Here is a 19,643-nt window from a genome sequence, read left to right as displayed (position 1 = left end):
CATCAATGGTTCACACCTATAACCCTGGCTACTCAGGAGGCTGACATTTGAAGTTTGAAGCCAATCTTGGGCAGAGATATCTGAGAGACTCCCAACCCCTAGGCAGCAAACAAGACAAAAATGGAGGTCTGACGCACAAGGTAAAGCACCAGCCTTGAGCAAAAAAGCTATTCGAGAGTATAAGGCTACGAGTTCAAGCTCCATCAATCAATCAACCAACAAACAAATAAATAAATAAGAAGATGAGTCAATCCTGAGATTAAAGTTAAGGCCTACCTATAACTATTTGAACATCTATTCACACATGCAGAGATACATACCATAGTTGCATAGATGTATAATAATAAAACTGTGATTTTATCTTGGCAAGTGTCTTGAACACTTCCTTCTACCTTTGTGTCTTTGCTGGTATTGAGGTTTGAATTTAGGCCCTTTTGCATGTTCAGTTTGCTTACTTTAATGGTCTTCTCCCCGTTTAGCTAAGCCTCCAGCTAAGCTTTTAAAATTGTTTCTTTTTTATTATCTTTAAACAGCTATACAAAAGATTACAATTCAACCTGGCAAGTTATGAATACACTGATAAATGCCATGCTTTCATCTTTCTCTCCCTTCAACTCTCCCAATTCCACTCAGCCTCTCAGCCCAGTTGTTTGCTATTTTGAAGACAGAATCTCAGACTTTTCTTCACAGCTTCCTGCAAATCTCACCATTTTGAGTATCTAGAATTATAGGCATGGGCCACCAGCACCCAACTTTCCTCTATATTTTTTATTCATGTTTATTCTGCCCTTTTCATCAGACATTAAGAATATGTCTAGAATGCTTAATTGCTGTTTGAAGATCTTTCCAAATTATCCCAGGACTATGAGAGAAACTAGTTACCTGTTATCCAAACATGAGTCTGAAAAAAAAATTATAATTTGGGAACAGGAAAGATACCAGGTAGGGAACTTTCTAGAAAAGTGTATTTTAGAAAGAGGGGCTATTAAATCCAATGAATCCACTCAGAACCCCACTGAGATCTCTGAAGAAGCAACAGATAGCTGGTGAAAAAGACTGAACAGACCTCAGGACTAGAGAAGAATAAAATGCGGGAAGAGAACAATCTTGTTTTTATATAAAATCAAGGCCTAGCCAGGGACCAGTGGCTCATGTCTATAATCTTAGGTACTCAGGAGGCTAAGATTTGAGGATCATAGTTTGAAGCCAGCCTGGGCAAACAAATCATTAAAATGCTAGCCCTAAATGAAAAAGCCAAGAGAGAATGTGAGGCCATGAGTTCAAATCCCAGTATTGGCAAAGACTTATGACTCAAGATCAATGAAAATCAAAATAAGTAACCAGGGGATGGCTAAATAGATACTTCTGGTTCTTCCATCTTTTAGACACATGCGATTATAAACACTTTCCATGAGAAAGATTTCCATGTCACAAAATGTGTGTGTGTGTGTGTGTGTGTGTGTGAGAGAGAGAGAGAGAGAGAGAGAGAGAGAGAGAGAGAGAGAGAGAGAGTACAGGTTTCACCTGTGGAAAGACTCAAAGATTATTTTCTTGGGAAACCAACTTGTAAGCAAAGTACCAAGGATGAGGAATACTTCATGCTCTGGCCAGTGATTAGAGATGGGGCAGCTGTGAACTAGAAAATCTCAGGAGCAGCGACGAGTACTCACCATGGGAAAGTCGGTGCCCATCGCTGCCAGGATAGCAGGCGATGCCCACGTCTTCTCGGTGGCTGCAGTCATGGTGGCCCCATGGCTTCCTGGGACACTGCAGGAAACTGTTTTCCTTCCCCGAGCAGCTCACATCATCCAGCCATATGGGCCCCGCGCTTTCTTCAATATGGTTTGCAGAGACTTGTTTGCCATATCTGTGGCAATGAAATAAACATTCTGCACACGACTGCTGCCTTGCATTTCAGGGAAGCATAACACAAACAAACTAATTAAGCGTCATGATTTCAGAGGGCAAGCATTCGATCTTTTTCTTACCTTGGAGACTCAGAGTGGTGTTTGCTTTCATCATACGTTTTAATCCTCTTAATAATTTCTAATTGAGTCCATAAGTAACTAACTAATGGGGGATTCGTTCTTGTGTCTGTCTTCAGTTTAACCATTCAACTGAGGTGATTAATTTCCACTTCCCTTTGTAAGAATCCCTGGGAACTGCCTGTCTGATTTTGGCCTCTGATGAGATTTCTGAGCTCATGACATTTCATCCTCTCCCTTACAGCTCTTTGGTATTCATTCTCTTCTCCAAAATGAAAAGCATGTTCCTTCAGTGATTATAAAGCCAGGGGCCCAACCCAGAATAAAGTTCTGATATTAGTCCATGAAAACCAGAACAGTGATCATACTCTTAGCTTTACATGTAAGTTTCATTTTTATCAACTTTGACACTGGTAATCCAATTGACTTTCTATTATTTATTATGCCATATACATGCATAAAGAATTATATGCTGTGAAGTTGAAAATAAGTATAAAACTTTTTAGATCAGTCTGCACCCTCTCTCATCCTCCTTTCAATTTTCCTTTGGTTCCTAAAATAGCCAAGCTTCCAGAAATCAGTTCGCTTAAAAGATCATTACAGGGCTGGGAATGTGGCTGAGTGGTAGAGTGCTTGCCTAGCATACATGAAGCTCTGGGTTCGATTCCTCAGTACCACATAACCAGAAAAAGCTAGAAGTGGCGCTGTGGTACGCTCAAGTGGTAGGGTGGTAGACTTGAGCAAAAGAAGCTCAGAGACAGTGGCCAGGCCTTGAGTTCAAGCCCCAGGACTGGCAAACACACACACATACACACATACACACACACACACACACACACACACACACACACACATCTTTACAGTGTTCTACAAGTCAATGTAATTCATCTATTAGTAATAAGCTTCATGTCAGTCATTTCTCTCACTTAATGCTTTTATTATTTTGACATTAAGAATATAAAAAGTGCTAGGCACTGGTGGCTCATGCCTATAATCCTAGCTACTCAACAAGACTGAGATCTGAGAATTATGGTTTGAAGCCAGGCTGGCCAGGAAAGTCTATGAGACTCTTATCTCCAATTAACTAGCAGAAAACTGGAAGTGAAACTGGCTCAAAGTGGTAGAGCACTAGTGTTAAGCAAAAAGCTCAAGGGCAGCACCCAGGATCTGAGTTCAAGCCCCATGACTCAAAAAGGCTCTCTTAATTTACCATGAGTTTCTCCAATTGTTTTCCTATGCACTCATTTATTAAAATCATTTGACCACATGACATTTAAAAAATGACATTTAATCGGGGCTGGGAATATGGCCTAGTGGCAAGAGCGCTTGTCTCCTACACATGAAGCTCTCGGTTCGATTCCCCAGCACCACATAAATGGAAAAGGGCCAGAAGGGGCGCTGTGGCTCAGGTGGCAGAGTGCTAGCCTTGAGCGGGAAGAAGCCAGGGAAGGTGCTCAGGCCCTGAGTCCAAGGCCCAGGACTGGCAAAAAAAAAAAAAAAAAAAAAAAAGACATTTAAAACAATGCACCTTTTAATCCTAATTTTCTCTCCTCTCATCTTACTAACACATCAATTGTAAATCTCATATTGCCATCACTTTCTTTTTTTTTTAAGTTTTCATTATAAAACTGATGTACAGAGAGGTTACAGTTTCACATGTTAGGCATTGGATACATTTCTTGTACTGTTTGTTACCTTGTCCCTCTGCCATCACTTTCAATTTGTTCCATCTTCCTAGAAAAATAAGGCATGTGTCTGACATGTTATATATAACATACATATACCAAAGCTGAGGCTTGAACTGAGAGGCCTCACAGACTTGCTTGGCTTTTTCACTCAAGGCTAATGCTCTACCACTTGAACCACATCTCCATTTTTAGCTTTTTGCTAGTTAATTGGAGTTGGAATCTTCTACATTTGTCTTCTTGGGCTGATTTTGAAGAGCAATCCTAAAATGTTAGCTTCCCTCGTAGCTAGGATTACAGACATGAATCACTGGTACCCAGCGCCAGGAAGTTATTTTACTTCAGTATTTTATTAGTGCCAAGAAACCCAAAATTTGCCCTTATTCTCTTTCCAAATCAGTATTCTTTCAAAAGTGTCTTTGTAAACTACACATAGCACATGCTAACAGCTACACAGCATAAGAACACTTTTAGAACTAGTGAGTCATCTATGTATGAAAGAAAAGCTGAATAGAGTTATGAAAGAAAATAATATGATATGGAGGAGAAAATTACTATCACTCAATTCTTTTCATTAATGATGAAAATATATGGTAAACAATGGGGTTTATGAATCTCTGAATTCATGTAAATAAATCACAGCTTCCTGTGTAACAGGCTCACTTAAATATAAAATGATATGTGCTAAGCAATTCTTGTTAACTGTCAGTAATTATCTGGTTGAACTTCATACCCTTTGACCTAATACTTTGTTTGTTTTGCCAGTCCTGGGGCTTGAACTCTGGACCTGGGCACTGTCCCTGAGCTTCTTTTTGCTCAAGGCAAGTGCTCTACCACTTGAGCCACAGCACCACTTCTGGCTTTTTGAGTAGTTTATTGGAGACAAGAGTCTCATGGAGTTTCCTGCCTGGGCTGGCTCATGATCCTCAGATCTCAGTCTCCTGAGTAGCTAGTATTATAGGTGAAAGCAAGCCACCAGCACCTGGCTTGACCTGATAATTGAATAACTTCTGGCTGGGTACTGGTGGCTCACACCTGTAATTCTAGCTATTCAGAAGGCTGAGACTTGAGGGTCATGGTTCAAAGCCAGCCCAGGGAGAAAAGTGTAAGATTTTTAGCTCCACTTAACCACCAAAAAAGCCAGAAATGAAGCTGTGGCTCAAAGAGGTAGAGCCCTAACCTTGAGCACAAAACCCCAGCCACAGCACCCAGGCCCTGCATTCAAGCCTAGTACTGGCAAAACAAAACAGCCGTGCCCAATAAATTTCAAATATGAGGTAATTATACCTATTTAAATATCCTCAGCAGCACTATTTATAGCTAATATAATATGAAATAAATCTTTACCTAAAATTAACTTGAATATTATATAAATTATGACATGACTATTTAGTGGGCATTAGGTTACATTATGACTTGTGACTAAAAAAAGTGCAGACAAAACTCCAATGTTCAGGGGCTGGGAATGTGGCTTAGTGATAGAGTACTCACCTAGCATGCATGAAGCCCTGGGTTCAATTCCTCAGCACCACATACACAGAAAAAGCCAGAAGTGGTGCTGTGGCTCAAGTGGTAGAGAGCTAGCCTTGAGCAAAAAGAAGCCAGAGACAGTGCTCAGGCCGTGAGTCCAAGCCCTAGGACTGTCAAACAAACAAACAACTCCAAAGTTCATTATTAGAACAGATGTAGTTATATGTACAAATTATAATAACTAGAGTATAAGAGAAAAATGATATAGTATGTTTTTTCTTTTCCAAGTTTCTCTTCTATATTCTTTTTATTTATAAGTTTATACATATTAATTTATAAATATAAATATATATATACTTAAACACAGTATTTTATTTTGTTTCTAAATGTTCTCTTTTATATTGTTTTTATAAATTAATGTGTATATGAAGTTATATTATTTAATTGTGTATTTAAACATGGTTTATCCCAGCAAAGGGTTTTTAAAGGTTAGTGCACATTTGTAATTATCTTCATCTCAAGCTGAAAGGAAACAATGTCAATCATTTAGACAGGAGAACACTACTTCAGGCATGACACAGAAATATGGGAAACAAAGAATGGGCATTCATGGGCTTCCTTCAAGTATTTGCTCAAAGGCATCATTTGCCATTACTGCAGCCAACATCAGTCCTCACACTGGAATGCATTGTGCATATGACATGCAATACACTGCCCAAAGTGCAAAACTCAGCAAGGCAGTTCTGAAGTTCATCTTGTGACAAGGGTGCTATTTTTCTCAAAAACCAGTGATAATTATCACCGCACTCTGAAATGACACTGGGCTGAACTGCAATGTTAGACACCATGGTGTCAAAACTAACAACATCCAATAGTAAAGAACCTCAAAGGACATCAAGTCCTTAACTGCATGGAAACAAAGGCCCTAAACTTAGAAGTCACCACTGGCTGAGCAGCTGACTGATGAAAATGGCAAAGAATGGTTATTTATCATCTTAGAAAATATCATTAGATAGATAGATAGATAGATAGATAGATAGATAGATAGATAGATAGATAGATAGATAGATAGATGGATGGATAGGCAGGCAGGCAGATAGATGTGATGGATGGATGGATGATGGATGGATGGATGGGAGGATGGATGGATGGGCAAATGGATAGGCAGATTGATATATATGATAAAAAAAAAACACAGATAATGGATAGAAGACACAGCTTAGCATTTGGCTGCCTCAGGCAGCGAGACTTACTTAAATCCCAGCTGTCGACAAGCCACGTATGTGTTCGCCTCCGTCCAGCCATCATCACAGACCGTGCCCCACTGGCCCCGGTAGTACACCTCCAAGCGGCCCTCATGGCTCCCTTTCCCACCTGCGAGGCGGATGACTCCATCTGCAACAAGAAGGAGATGCAGGGTCTAGGCAAACCAATTCTCCAAAAGCAAAAAGGCAAAGCAGCCCTTCCATGTCACCACAGCTATCACCAAACTCAGGCCTCCCTCTATGCTCTTCACTAAGTATTCATTCCTATTCTCTCAGTGGTGACTGGCGTCATGCGTTGTTTCTGACATCTACCGCAACATACAGCTCTTCCTCTGTGAGTAGAAAAATAGTTTTTGAAGTACATATTCTGATTTCTCTAGATGAAACATTGGGAAATTTTTTATAACGAAGCTGTGTTTATGCCTAAGCTGATATTTAAAAAGCAAGAAAACACTGTAGCTTGGAAATAGCTCAAACTCTAAACTGCAAACCAAAAAAATATAGAACTATGAAGACAGAAAAAATTATTCTGGAATAAGGAAAATTGTACCATGTCCATACTTTATTACTCCATGGGAATTCATGAATGATAAAAATTAGGGACTTTATGTGCTTTTGTTCTTGTATTGATAATAAGGATATGAAATCTAAATCTTTATTAATAATGAGTAATCAGAGAACTCTATTGAAAGTTTCTAAATAGACACATAATAAATAAATGTAAATCAAAAAAGGTAGATTCAAAACTATGTCTATCCAAAAATATCCACCTCCCCTCCCTCAATAAAACATAATTTTGGGCAAAGGTCAGAATTTTCATGACACTCTGGGATCTTTTACAGCAACTAAAAGTCTTTTAGAAAAAGAGCTTGCTACTCATATAATAAATTACCACCTGCAACAGTGACATGCTCCCTATTGTCATCACAGCAACAATACAAGTTCATAATCATTTTGAAAAGGGTAAAGTGGCAGGAAATTAAGTATTCTTGCTGAATTCTGATATAAGTTAGAAATGTGCGGTGCTGCTAATAAAAAAAAACACAGTATGTACCCATGTGGATAAAAAGATGCATATTTAGAATTTCATCGGCCCCTAAGAAATTAATTCTTTTTTTTTTCTGTGTGTGTATGTGTGTGTGCAGGGGCTAATGCTCTTGCTTGGTGTTGTCACTCAATGCTGGGGTTCAACCACTTGTTGCTGGTTAATCAGAATTAAAAGTCTCTCAGATTCGTTTCCTGGGGCTGGCTTTGAACCTGGATCCTGCAATCTTTTTTGTTTGTTTGTTTGTTTGTTTTGTAATTTATTAATTAAACACAAATTTTTTGACAAGGTGTTGTGCAAAAAGGGTACAGTTACATAGTAGGGCAGTGTGTACATTTCTTGTGATATCTTACACCCTGTTTTTCTTTCCCTTCCCTAGGTCAGGTAGACATATATACAATACACAATGTACCAAGAACATAGACAATAGCCACATGGCCTACGCCCAAGAAAATTCGCCTAGGGCTTTAAATGTAATGTCGACATTAGACAATAGGTCGACAGTAGTCTTATATGAACGTACATATATAGCTTTTGCACTATTGTATTCCACTGAGAGGTCAATTTTTGACCTTTATATGTTGAGTAGTTGTTTAGTTTTAGTTACATAATGTTGGGTCGCTGACCCAATCCTGTGGGAAATACCATTTGACAAGCAGTTTTTGGTTTCACAGACCTGGTCTCTACTGTCTTTCCATCACCCCTTCTTAATAGTCATATATCAGGGAGATCATGCCCCCTTTGTTTTCTGTTTTCTAGGTGGATCCTGCAATCTTAGCCTCCTGAGTAGCTAGGATTATAGGCATGAAGTTCCAGCAGCCACCTTGGTTTTTCTGAATGAGTAAACAGAATTTTTTTCTCTTCCTGTTCTTTTCCTGTTCTCTTCCTGTTCTTTTCACCAAATGTTATTGGTTTGAATATGAAATCCTCCTCCCAACCATGATGGCTGGTGGTTGAATTGAAGCCTTGGCCCTCTGCTGGTGGCACTATTTGAGGAGGATCTGGAACTTTAAGATGCAGGGCCTAGCAGAAGGAATAGGGAGGGGCAGGGCGGGGTCTGTCAGCCATGGGGTAAGCGGCCTCTGCCAAATGCTTCCTCTATCATCACAGTCAGTCATGGGCCCAGAAACAATAGAACTAAGGACTATGACACATCATAAATGTTCTCCCATCTGTACAACACCTTAATAACAATAAATACCTATTATTAATAATAGTAACAAACACAGTTATTTAGAACAACGAACAATAGTTTTAAAAAAAAACTAACACATCATAGAAACAATAAATTTATGACAACCCAACTTCTCTCCCTTTTTATTTTTCTTCTTGCCTCCAAACATGTAAGTATGCGCACCAGGAGCAACTCTACTCTGACATGACCTTCTTACAGCACATGACCTATTTGGACAGGCACAGCTGAAATGGGGAATACGCTGAAAAATGAGCTCATCTGAGTTAATCTGGTTTCCTTAGCAATGTGCTTTAAGCAATAATCACATCAGTACAGTTTTATATCACTAGAAACACACTCTGAGAGCCAAACTCGTTCATCAGGGAATAAACTAAAGCTGTAAGAGTAAATCTCTGTGATTTATCACTGCATATTTATTTTGGTTATTGGGTTCTTTATGTTGCAACAAAGTTACATTTTCTGACCTGGCTTTATAAAACTTTAAAGGGAAAATTTCAGGAAAAAGATAATGAGCCAGGCGCTAATAGCTCATGCCTGAAATTCTAGCTAATCTGGAGGCCGAGATCTGAGGATCATTGTTCAAAGCCAGCCTCTGGCAGGAGAGTCCCTCAGACCTTATCTCCAGTTAATCATTAGAAAACAAGAAGTGGAGCTGGGGCTCAAAGTGGTAAGATGCTAGGCTTGAGCCAAAAAAAAAAAAATAGGTAATAAATATGAAGATCGAATTTTAATATACAGTGGTACATTTTGGAGAAATATTCACCTGTTCATTTAATAGTAATATTCAAATAATGAAGTACAGAAGCTGTGGGCTGCCAAGATGATACCAGAGGTTGGGGTAGGAGTCTTACCTGTTAGAGGGGTACAGGACACTCCAGCATCTTCTTTATGCAGACAGTTGTGCTCTCCCCAGGGGCTCTTTGGACATTGATCAATTGAAAACTCATTCCCAGTGCAGCGGACTTCATCCAACAATATTGGACCAGATCCTTCCCCAAAATATGCTTGACTCCAGGCCTTGGCGATGCCACTGAGAAAGCGTTAGAACATAAGAATTCTGGGCTCAACAACCAAACTTTTCTGACCCTTGTCTTGTCTCTGACAAAAACATCATTAATTCACTGCATGGGTCACTCACGCTTTTCTGTATTTCTCGTTTGTTGTGTTTCTTTATATTTTCTGGCATCATGTATGTCAGTATTCTCAAATAGCTACCCTTCTTTTCGAGGAGGAAATGGCTGTCCAAACTAAAGATCAGGCTCCTCTCCTTCTAGATGACTTGGTTGGTCTCATAGCATTGGATTTATGGTTCTGTCCACTTATAGTGTACAGTGCATCAAGTGTGCTGCGGAACTATGAGCATATCCATTCCTGAACATTCCAAATCTCCCCAGTTCAACTGCACCATGACTAAGTGTTACCAATGAGTGGAGGAAGCGGGAATCAAGTGTCATTTGCAGGAAGTGTCCTTGCCTCTCGCTCTCCTTCCTGCTCACTACAGGGCAAGGGGGATGGCTGGGGCAGGAGAAGCCGACCACCCTCCCTAACGTGCTAGATGAAAGAAAACCAGTGTGACTCAAGTGGTAGAGTGCCAGGCTTGAATTAAAAAGTCAAGCCAGCTACTAGTGGCTAACACCTGTAATCCAAGCTACTCAGGAGACTGAGATCTGAGGATCAAGGTCCAAAGCCAGGCAAGGCAGTAAAGTGGTGAGATTCTTATTTCCAATTAACTACCAAAGAAGCCAGAAGTAGAACTCTGGCTCAAATGGTAGAGCACCAACCGTGAGTAAAAGGAAGCTCAGGGACATCACCCAAGCCCCTAGTTCAAGCCCCAGGATCAGCACAAACAAACAAACAAAAGCCAAGGGAGGGGGCAAGACCTTGAGTTTAAGCCACAGGACTGGCCAAAAAAAAAAAAAAAAAGGAAACTTTTTTTTTTTTTGGCCAGTCCTGGGGCTTGGACTCAGGGCCTGAGCACTGTCCCTAGCTTCTTTTTGCTCAAGGCTAGCACTCTGCCACTTGAGCCACAGCGCCACCTCTGGCCATTTTCTGTATGTGTGGTGCTGGGGAATTGAACCCAGGGCCTCATGTATACGAGGCAAGCACTCTTGCCACTAGACCATATCCCCAGCTCCAAAAGGAAACTTTTTTAAAGGAAAAAAATAACTGTTAACATTGGCCAGATCCTGATGGCTTGTGCTTTATTCTAGCTACTCAGGAAACTGAGAGTTGAGATTTGCTGGTTCAAAGTCAGCCTGGCAAGAAAAGATCATGAGACTCTTATCTCTAATTAACTAGCAAAAAGCTAGAAGTAGAGCTGTGGCTCAAGTAATGCAATGCCAACCTTGAGTGAAAAGAAGTTAAGCAAGAATACAAGGTGCTGAGTTCAAGCCCTAATATGGGCACAAAATAAGAATAAATAAATAAAAGGACAATAGAAAGCAAGCAAAAAGGTCTCGAGTCTTGGGAATATACAACTCAGCAAACTAGTGTTGTGCCTGCCACCCCTAGTCTTTTCTTGCTCTTTTTTTTTTTTTTAAGATTGTGGTGTTTGAACTCAGGACTGCACATTTGCCAGGATGGTACTCTGCCGCTGTGCCATGTCTCAAGCCATGCTTTTTTTTTTTTGGCCAGTCCTGGGGCTTGGACTCAGGGCCTGAGCACTGTCCCTGGCTTCTTTTTGCTCAAGGCTAGCACTCTGCCACTTGAGCCACAGCGCGGCTTCTGGCCGTTTTCTGTATATGTGGTGCTGGGGAATTGAACCCAGGGCCTCATGTATACAAGGCAAGCACTCTTGCCACTAGGCCATATCCCCAGCCCCTCAAGCCATGCTTTTTGTTGGATATTTTTAGGGTAAGGTCTTGCTTTCCTTCAGAACACATGCCTGGACAGTCATCCTTATCTTCAGGCTTCCCCCACATGCTGGGATCTCTGTCACCTGCCACCACATCCCCTTGCCTAATTGGAACTGAAGCTCTCTTCACCGTCCAGGCTGACCTTGAACTGAAATCCTTCTGAGCTCCACCTCCTGGGTCACTAGGACTACAGGTGTGAGCCACTGGCTTCTAACTCGTGGAAGAGAAATAAACTTTATCCTAACATTGTTTACGCTGCTATTACAATTAGGTCTTGGTGACTGACAGCTAAACTGATCCCTAATGAAAACACCTTCAGCCAAATGTATTTGTAGTTCATTTACTTTTCTCACAGTTCAACTTCCTATCATCTCCTCTATTCCTAGAGTTGGATGAAGGTGTGATCACTTGTCAAAATAATTAATAACTCTAGAAATTGTGTTTTCACCTCCAATTTGCCTTTTAATTTTTAGACTTGTATATGCTGGTTGCTAATAATATTGCCTCCAGTCCCTACTAGTTTTTTCCTCTATTATCTTGATGATTTTGTTCATGACATAACTGTCTTAAGAATTTACAACCAAAATATTAAAATTGACTAAATGGTCTTGATAGCCCCATAATGGTAAAATCTTAGAGTCCATTTTGTGGTCTGGGAATATCTTGTTTGACTCCTTTTAATAGGTATTATGAAGTGGCATTTAAGAGCACTGTTATTTTTTATTTTATTTTTGTCAGTCCTGGGGCCTGAGGCATTGTCCCTAGCTTCTTTTTGCTCAAGGCTAGCACTCTACCTCTTGAGCCACAGTGCCACTTCTGGCTTTTTCTATATATGTGGTGCTGAGGAATTGAACCTAGGGCTTCATGTATGCAAGGCAAGCACTCTACCACTAGGCCATATTCCCAGCCACACACACACACACACACACACACACACACATATATTTTTTTGGCCAGTCCTGGGGCTTGGATTCAGGGCCTGAGCACTGTCCCTGGCTTCTTTTTGCTCAAGGCCAGCACTCTGCCACTTGAGCCACAGCGCCACTTCTGGCCATTTTCTGTATATGTGGTGCTGGGGAATCGAACCCAGGGCCTCATGTATATGAGGCAGGCACTCTTGCCACTAGGCCATATCCCCAGCCCCAACATATATATATATATATTTTTAATAACAGAAATATTTAGTCATTAAGCACATCTTTACCAGTAAAGCAAATAGTTAGGATGAATTTATTTGTTCTTTTATCACCTGACCAATTTTTTGTTTAAAATCCACAGAGTATAACAAAAGGAAGAATAAAGGAGTGTTTACGGTGGGGGAGGGGGCACAAAAGAAGCTGTGGAAAGAAATAGATTTTCCTGTTGAAATATCATATTGTGTGTGTAGTTAATACTTTTTAAAATTTGAACAAGAGAGGAGGTGACATCGTCCAAAAAGAAATGTACTCTTTACCTGCCTGTCGTAACTGTAACCCCTCTGTACATCACCTTTATAATAACATTAAAAAATTATTGTAAGATCCTGACATTTGAATTTCTCTCTGATGTTTGCAGAACAGTGGCTCTAAACAACCCTGCTCCTCCAACAAATATCAAAGAGTAATATCTGGAACTCAGGGGACAAATGTGAGAGCACATCAAAGAGGTCCTAACACAGATGATGTGGTCCAAATGACTTGACTTCCTGAATGAGTGTTTTGTTTTGTTTTGCTGTGGGAAATGTAACAAGTGAACAGAAACTCTAAATGCTCCATTGATGGGACTGTTTTTAGTGAAACTTTCAGTTGTTTCAGAGAATGTTCACATGGATTACAGAAAGGCACAAATCATACATAGACAGATAGATGGATAATCTTTTAAGCAACATCTTCATCCCTTCCACCCACCCCTTCCCTTAAATATTTCTCAGTTCTGTGGTATATACAATGAATCCTTGCCTACATTCCACACCCACCCACTTTCATTCTTCTACCTCTCCCCTTGGCCCTGCCCTCCCTGCTTGCGAGTACCCATGTCCTGGTACTTATTTGGTTGGGCATTGACTTAGTCTTTTTAAAGAATTATGCTATTTGTACTCTCCATAGAGTCTATTACACTTGAGTTAATTCATCGTTAACCCCTTGCTTACCACCCAGATTTATAGACACATTCTAGTAACCACAAATGAGGGAAACTATGCAACCTGTTTCTCTGAGTCTGACTTACTTCACTTAGTATAATTTTTCCTAAGTCTTTCCATTTCCTTATGAATGGTACAATATCATTCTTTCTGACAGATGAGTAGAATTCATATTTTCTTGACCCCTCTTGTCTGTTGAAGGGTATCTGGGCTGATTCCATATCTTGGCTATAGTAAACAATACTTCAATGAATGTGGTTGTGCTGGTAGCTTTTGTGTGGCCTTGTTTGTGCTCTATTGGGTAAATGTCCAGGAGTAGAACTGCTGGGTTATAGAGTAGGTCTATGTTTAGTTTTTTGAGGAACCTCCATATTGCTTTTACACACACACACACACACACACACACACACATATATGTATATATATAATGTCCTTCTGTATCCATGGAGAAGATGTCCCAAGATATTTAGCAGATACCTGAAAGGGCAGATATTACCAAGCCCTGTGCATATCATATACACCTATGATAAAGTTTCATTTATAAATTTTGCATAGTAAGAGATTGATGATAACTTTTACCAAAATAGACTGATTCCAATAAGATACTAAAATAAAAGTGACCTGAATGTCTCATCTCACAAACTATCTTACTATACTATGCTTATCCTTTTCTTGTGAAGACATGAGGTGAAACACAGTTTTACACAGCAATGGGGTGAAGGGAAGGATAAAAGCACAGGGAGACAGGACAACTGAACACAGCACTATGATACCATGACAACCAGCCACAGAGAGGAGGCTGGGGGACTCTGTGCCTACACCAGGACTGGATCGAGCAGGATGGGATGAGATTCATCCAACTACTAAAAACAATTCAAAACTCATGCCTACAATCCTAGCTCTGCAGGAGGCTAAGATCTGAGGAGCTTGGCTCAAAGCTGGCCTAACTGCTTTGTTAAATGGCAACTCTATGAGCTGGGATGTAGCTCAGTGGCAAAGCACTTGCCTAGCAAACGCAATGTCCTGGTTCAATCCCCAGTACCAAAAAAGAAAAGACAAAATAAATACAGTTGAAAGCAACAAAAAGAAACCAAACTAAATGGCAGCTCCTTTATACAACTACTTTAAGATTATTTTAAAACTTTAAGAAAACAAATTTTTACCATTTTCACCACTCTCAACATAGGTAGAACTGAGTATTTTAATATTTTCTGATCCTCATGTTGTAAATTTGTTTTGTTTACTTTAAAGCCATCTTTAAAATAATACATACAAAATTAATGGACAGCCCTTAAGACACTTGATAAATGTATTCTTTTTATTACATATCATAAAGTGATAGCCTGAAATCTATCAATTTATGACTCCCCCCCTGCCCCCCGCCCCGAGACTGAGACTCAAACTCGGTATCTGTTGCTTTTGGTCATTGGCTGGTGTTATGCCAAGTCGCGAAACGACCACCAAGAAGACCACCGAGACTCAGACGTTACGAAATGCAAAAGCAAGGCAAGGCTTTATTCAAGCGGGCCGCAGCCCCGGGGCCTCTTCCTACTCACAGACACAGGTTAGGAGGAAGCCCTGAGCTGTGATTGCACAGAGCTTATAAAGGTAAAAAACAAAGTTACAGCAATCAGGTGTTCAAGCAAGCAAGATTAGGACACGGGTACAAATCTGATTGGCTCAGGGCTCAAGGCATTCTGGGGGGCGGTTAGAGTTAAGCATTCCCAGGCAGTTAGAGTTCTTGACCGGCTGGGCCCTAATAAGCTTGCCCTGGGTTTGCTCATAGTTTAAACAGACAACAAAACAGGGGCTGCCTGAAAATGGGGTTTACTTTAACTCTTCATTCCCCCCTTCAGCTGGTACTCTACCACCTGAACCATGCCTCTATCAATTTATGATTTCTACCATTTCATATTCATGTGGTAGAGACATACATAATCAGAGGTAAATATTTTTAAGCATTTTAATGCATGAATTGTTTCACAAAGGAAAGCTAAGCATGGATTCCCTTGTAACCTCAAAGTTTGGGTAACAACAGGATTGAGAGTTCACAGCCAGCCTGTGTTACATAATGAAACTCGGTGTCCAAATGACTACAGGCACAACCACAAAACTTTACGAAAGAAAAGGCTGTAGTAGACTAAACAAAACTTTCTTTGTGCAAAGAAAGTGTTGATGTTTCTAGGAAAATAATTTCTTAATCAAAATGATACTTTCGTTGTCATCTATCATGCTGTGAAAAAAACAAAATGTTTAAATGTTTCTGATACTGGAAGAGATCCTTTCTCTCAAAAGAAAATGCATTCACGTGATATTTACACCACAGTAAACAGAAGAACAGCTCAACACCCACTAAAAGTAAGATTCAAAGTTTATGGAAAGGCTGCCAATAATGTCCAGAATTTGGAGCGGGAGGATTGAGTGACAAAAATGTATTGTTCTCTTTTTTTTTTGACCAGTCCTGGGGCTTGGACTCAGGGCCTGAGCACTGTCCCTGGCTTCTTCTTGCTCAAGGCTAGCACTCTGCCACTTGAGCCACAGCACCACTTCTGGCCATTTTCTGTATATGTGGTGCTGGGGAATCGAACCCAGGGCCTCATGTATACAAGGCAAGCACTCTTGCCACTAGGCCATATCCCCAGCCCCGTATTGTTCTCAATATATTCACATATGCACTAATATTGGGTCAGAGGAGAAGAGAACCGTTTGTGGAGCTGTGTGCCTGAGGCCAGGGACCCCTTTTACAGAGGGGGAGCAAGGTAGCAGAGAAGAGAACAGAAGCCAGTGAGCAATCTGTGACCACTGGCTAAATCCCGAATGCCACCTGGGTGAATACTGGCTGGCTGGCCTGTGAGCTAAGAGTTGTTTTCACATTTTATTCATGATTGGAAAAATAAAATAAAATGAGACTATAATTTATATGGGTACAAATCAAAGGTGACGCAGTTTTGACTATCCCAAATTTGAAAGAAGCCACTCTAAGCTATCGTCTAAGGCTGCTTTTATGCTCACATAGCACAGCTGAGCGGCAAGAAAATCCAAAATCCTTATCCTCAGACTTTTTACTGAAAGAGTTTGCAGATCACACTGCTCTCTAGAAGACATAGATTAATGAAATGGAACGTGCGGTCTCTGACGTACCCATCACTGAGGGTTGGAGATCAGAAAAGGAGGAGAAACAGGGTGACAGGATGACGAATGAAGATCACAGGCAAGCCAGATGGGGGAACTCAGAGCAGGCAGATCAACCCCTTGGAGCTTTGCCAGGAAGGAAAAGAAGATCTATTAATGGAAATTTCAGTGGGCACGATTCATTGAGCCATGATTAGGTCTTGCAAGTAAATCTGGAACCAGAATGGGATAATAGTACATTTGAGCCCCAATTTTAGAGCAGACAGAAAAAATGAAATCCAGATGTTTTAAAGATGGAAGAGATGGCACAACTACTTAAAGATAATAAAAATATATTTAAAAGCAAAAGATTCTAACTAGTTTTTTAAAAATGAAAGAGACCATGCTTGGGTGATCCTAGCTACTCAAAGAGGCTGAGTTTTAAGGATCACAGTTCAAAGCCAGCATAAGCAGGAAAGTCCATGAGATTCTTATCTCCAATTAACTGGAAGTGGTGCTGTGGCTCAATGTGGTAGAGCACTAGCCTTGGGCAAAAGAGCTCAGGGACAGTGCCCAGGCCCTGTGTTCAAGCTCCATGACCAACCAAAAACAAAACAAAAAAATTTAAAAAGAGGGGAAGGGGAAGAGAGAGTAGATAAAGAGATGGACGCAAGACAGGAAGGAAGGAGAGGAAAAAAAAAAAACACTAAAATTTTCCTAGACTAAAAAAACAGGAACATTGTTCTTACAATGTTGGACAAAAAAAATTACCAAGCAAGAGAAGAAAGCCAAAACAAGAAAATGAAGACTAAAAAAAAAGGTTCAGTGCTACCACAAACAAATCGAAAATACTCATATGGCAAAACACATCAAAATCAGAGTCAAAGGCAAATCAACAGAAAAACTTGTACTATGCAGCGACAGCCAAACAAAGATCAGAGGAATGAATAATAACATTATCGCTATACTTTAATAAAATACAAAATGATCACTTTGATAGAAAAAAATAGAGCAAGGAAGAGGACCAACATATTCACAAAAAGAGAATGAATGACCTGTGGTCACTGACCGTCTGAGATGCCCAAGGTCACCATGGGTCAAGTTAAAACAGTAATAAAGCAGTCTTACCTAGCACACTGCTGGAGACCTAAAAGGTACATGGAATTTTTGTATACCTCATGGGCTAAAGAAGAACAAATGAAATCCTTTTTTTTTTAATGAAATACTTTTTATTCCCAGGAGAAAGCATCACCTATGGGTTGTGATTGAATTCAGATAGCCTGGGACAAAGTACCTGAACTAAATGCTGTTTCAGTATGTCTAAGGCAAAAGCAAATGGCCTGGCTAATTACCTTTGAACAGAGTCTTTACCATGACATATAACACATGATGGGATATTAGAACTTCTAAATGGGGACCACAGGGGAAGTTGCCATATGAAATCCACTCATAAAACACTACTCTGTATTATGACTTCTTCCTGACATGGTTCTCTACATTTTCCACTTAAACATCCTTTTAGTGATCATAAAAATGTTTACTGAAAATATGATATAAATATGTATATATATACATTGTATAAGTGTATATACATATGCATATGTATACAGATGTATATACAGATGTATATATACATATATGCATATGTAAATGCATTTATGTATATATACATATATTCTATACATGTATACATTTATATATGTATATATACCATATTTCTTTATAGCTTCTTAAAACACACACACACATACACACACACACACACACACACACAGTGAAGTACTATTCAGCAATAAGGAGGAATGAAATTATGTCAGTTGCAGAAAAAATGATGGAATTCATCCCAGCACAGTAACTTACACCTGTAATCCTAGCTACTCAAGAGACTGAGATCTAATGGTCATTATTCAAAGCTAGCCTGGGTAAAAAAAGGTCCTAGAGTCTTACATCCAACTAACCTCCAGAAAAGATGGAAGTGGAGCTGTGGCTCAGGTGGTAGAGCACTAGCTTGAGCAAAAAAGCTCAGGGGCAGCAGCCAGGCCCTGAGTTCAAGCCTCCCCTCATACACATACAAAAAGATAGAATGAGATATCAGCATGTTAAGTGAAATAAACAAGACTGAGAAAGATAAATATTGCATGTTATCTCATATGCAGAATTCAAACCTAAAAAAGAATGATAGAAGTGTAAAACAAGGAGCTATTTGGGGGATGAGAACTAGGAGGGGAAAGTGAGAGGACAGAGTGAGCGGAGGTGAATATGATTAGAATACTTCATATTTACATATGAAAATAGTATAATGAAACCCATTAAAATGCTTTCAGGGTGAATTTGATAAAAAAGCATATACTCATAATTGACCCTTTGAAATGAAACCCCTTTGTACCACTACTTAAGGTTAAAATTGTTTTAAAAGAGTAGGAAAGCCAGGTGCTGATGGCTATAATCCTACCTACTTAGGAGGTTGAGATCTGAGGATCACAGTTCAAAGCCAGCCGTGGCAGGAAAGTCCTAGAGACTCTTAGTGCCAATAAACTTCCAAAAAGTCAGAAGTGGAGCTGTGGCTCAAGTGGTAGAGTATTAGCTTTGAGCACAAAAAGCTTACAGTGACTTGCCCTGAATTCAAGTCCTAGGACCAGCACAAAGAGAGCCAGGGAGTGAGAGAGAGAGCGAGAGATTGAGAGAGAGAGAGAGTGTGTGTGTGTGTGTGAGAGAGAGAGTGTGAGAGAGTGAGAGAGAGAAACCAAAATGGGTGAATTTTATCCAAGTATATTATACATAGATATGAAAAGATCACAATGAAATCTCTTTGTGCAAATATATAGTAACACTAAACCAATCAAGAATAATTAATAGAATAAAGCTGAGGGAAATCATGAAATATCAACTAGATTTTCTGGCTAATATGGAGGG

The 19,643-nt window shown here is 39.9% G+C and overlaps 1 protein-coding gene across 1 annotated transcript in view; it reads right to left on the bottom strand.

Moving 5' to 3' along the window:
* The window catches only part of Prss12 (serine protease 12), a 67,439-nt gene that overhangs the window by 19,888 nt on the left and 27,908 nt on the right, over positions 1-19,643 (bottom strand). Inside the window, exons 3-5 of the mRNA XM_048333367.1 lie at positions 9,497-9,675; positions 6,394-6,535; positions 1,671-1,867 (exon numbers count right to left, since the gene is read on the bottom strand). Of these exons, the coding sequence (XP_048189324.1) occupies positions 1,671-1,867; positions 6,394-6,535; positions 9,497-9,675 (518 nt within the window). The remainder of the gene's footprint in view (positions 1-1,670; positions 1,868-6,393; positions 6,536-9,496; positions 9,676-19,643) is intronic.

Source organism: Perognathus longimembris, chromosome 24 (assembly GCF_023159225.1).
Source record: "Perognathus longimembris pacificus isolate PPM17 chromosome 24, ASM2315922v1, whole genome shotgun sequence".
Classification (NCBI taxonomy): domain Eukaryota; kingdom Metazoa; phylum Chordata; class Mammalia; order Rodentia; family Heteromyidae; genus Perognathus; species Perognathus longimembris.
Note: the sequence above shows the minus strand (reverse complement) of the source record. Positions and strands in the feature narration are given on the sequence as shown.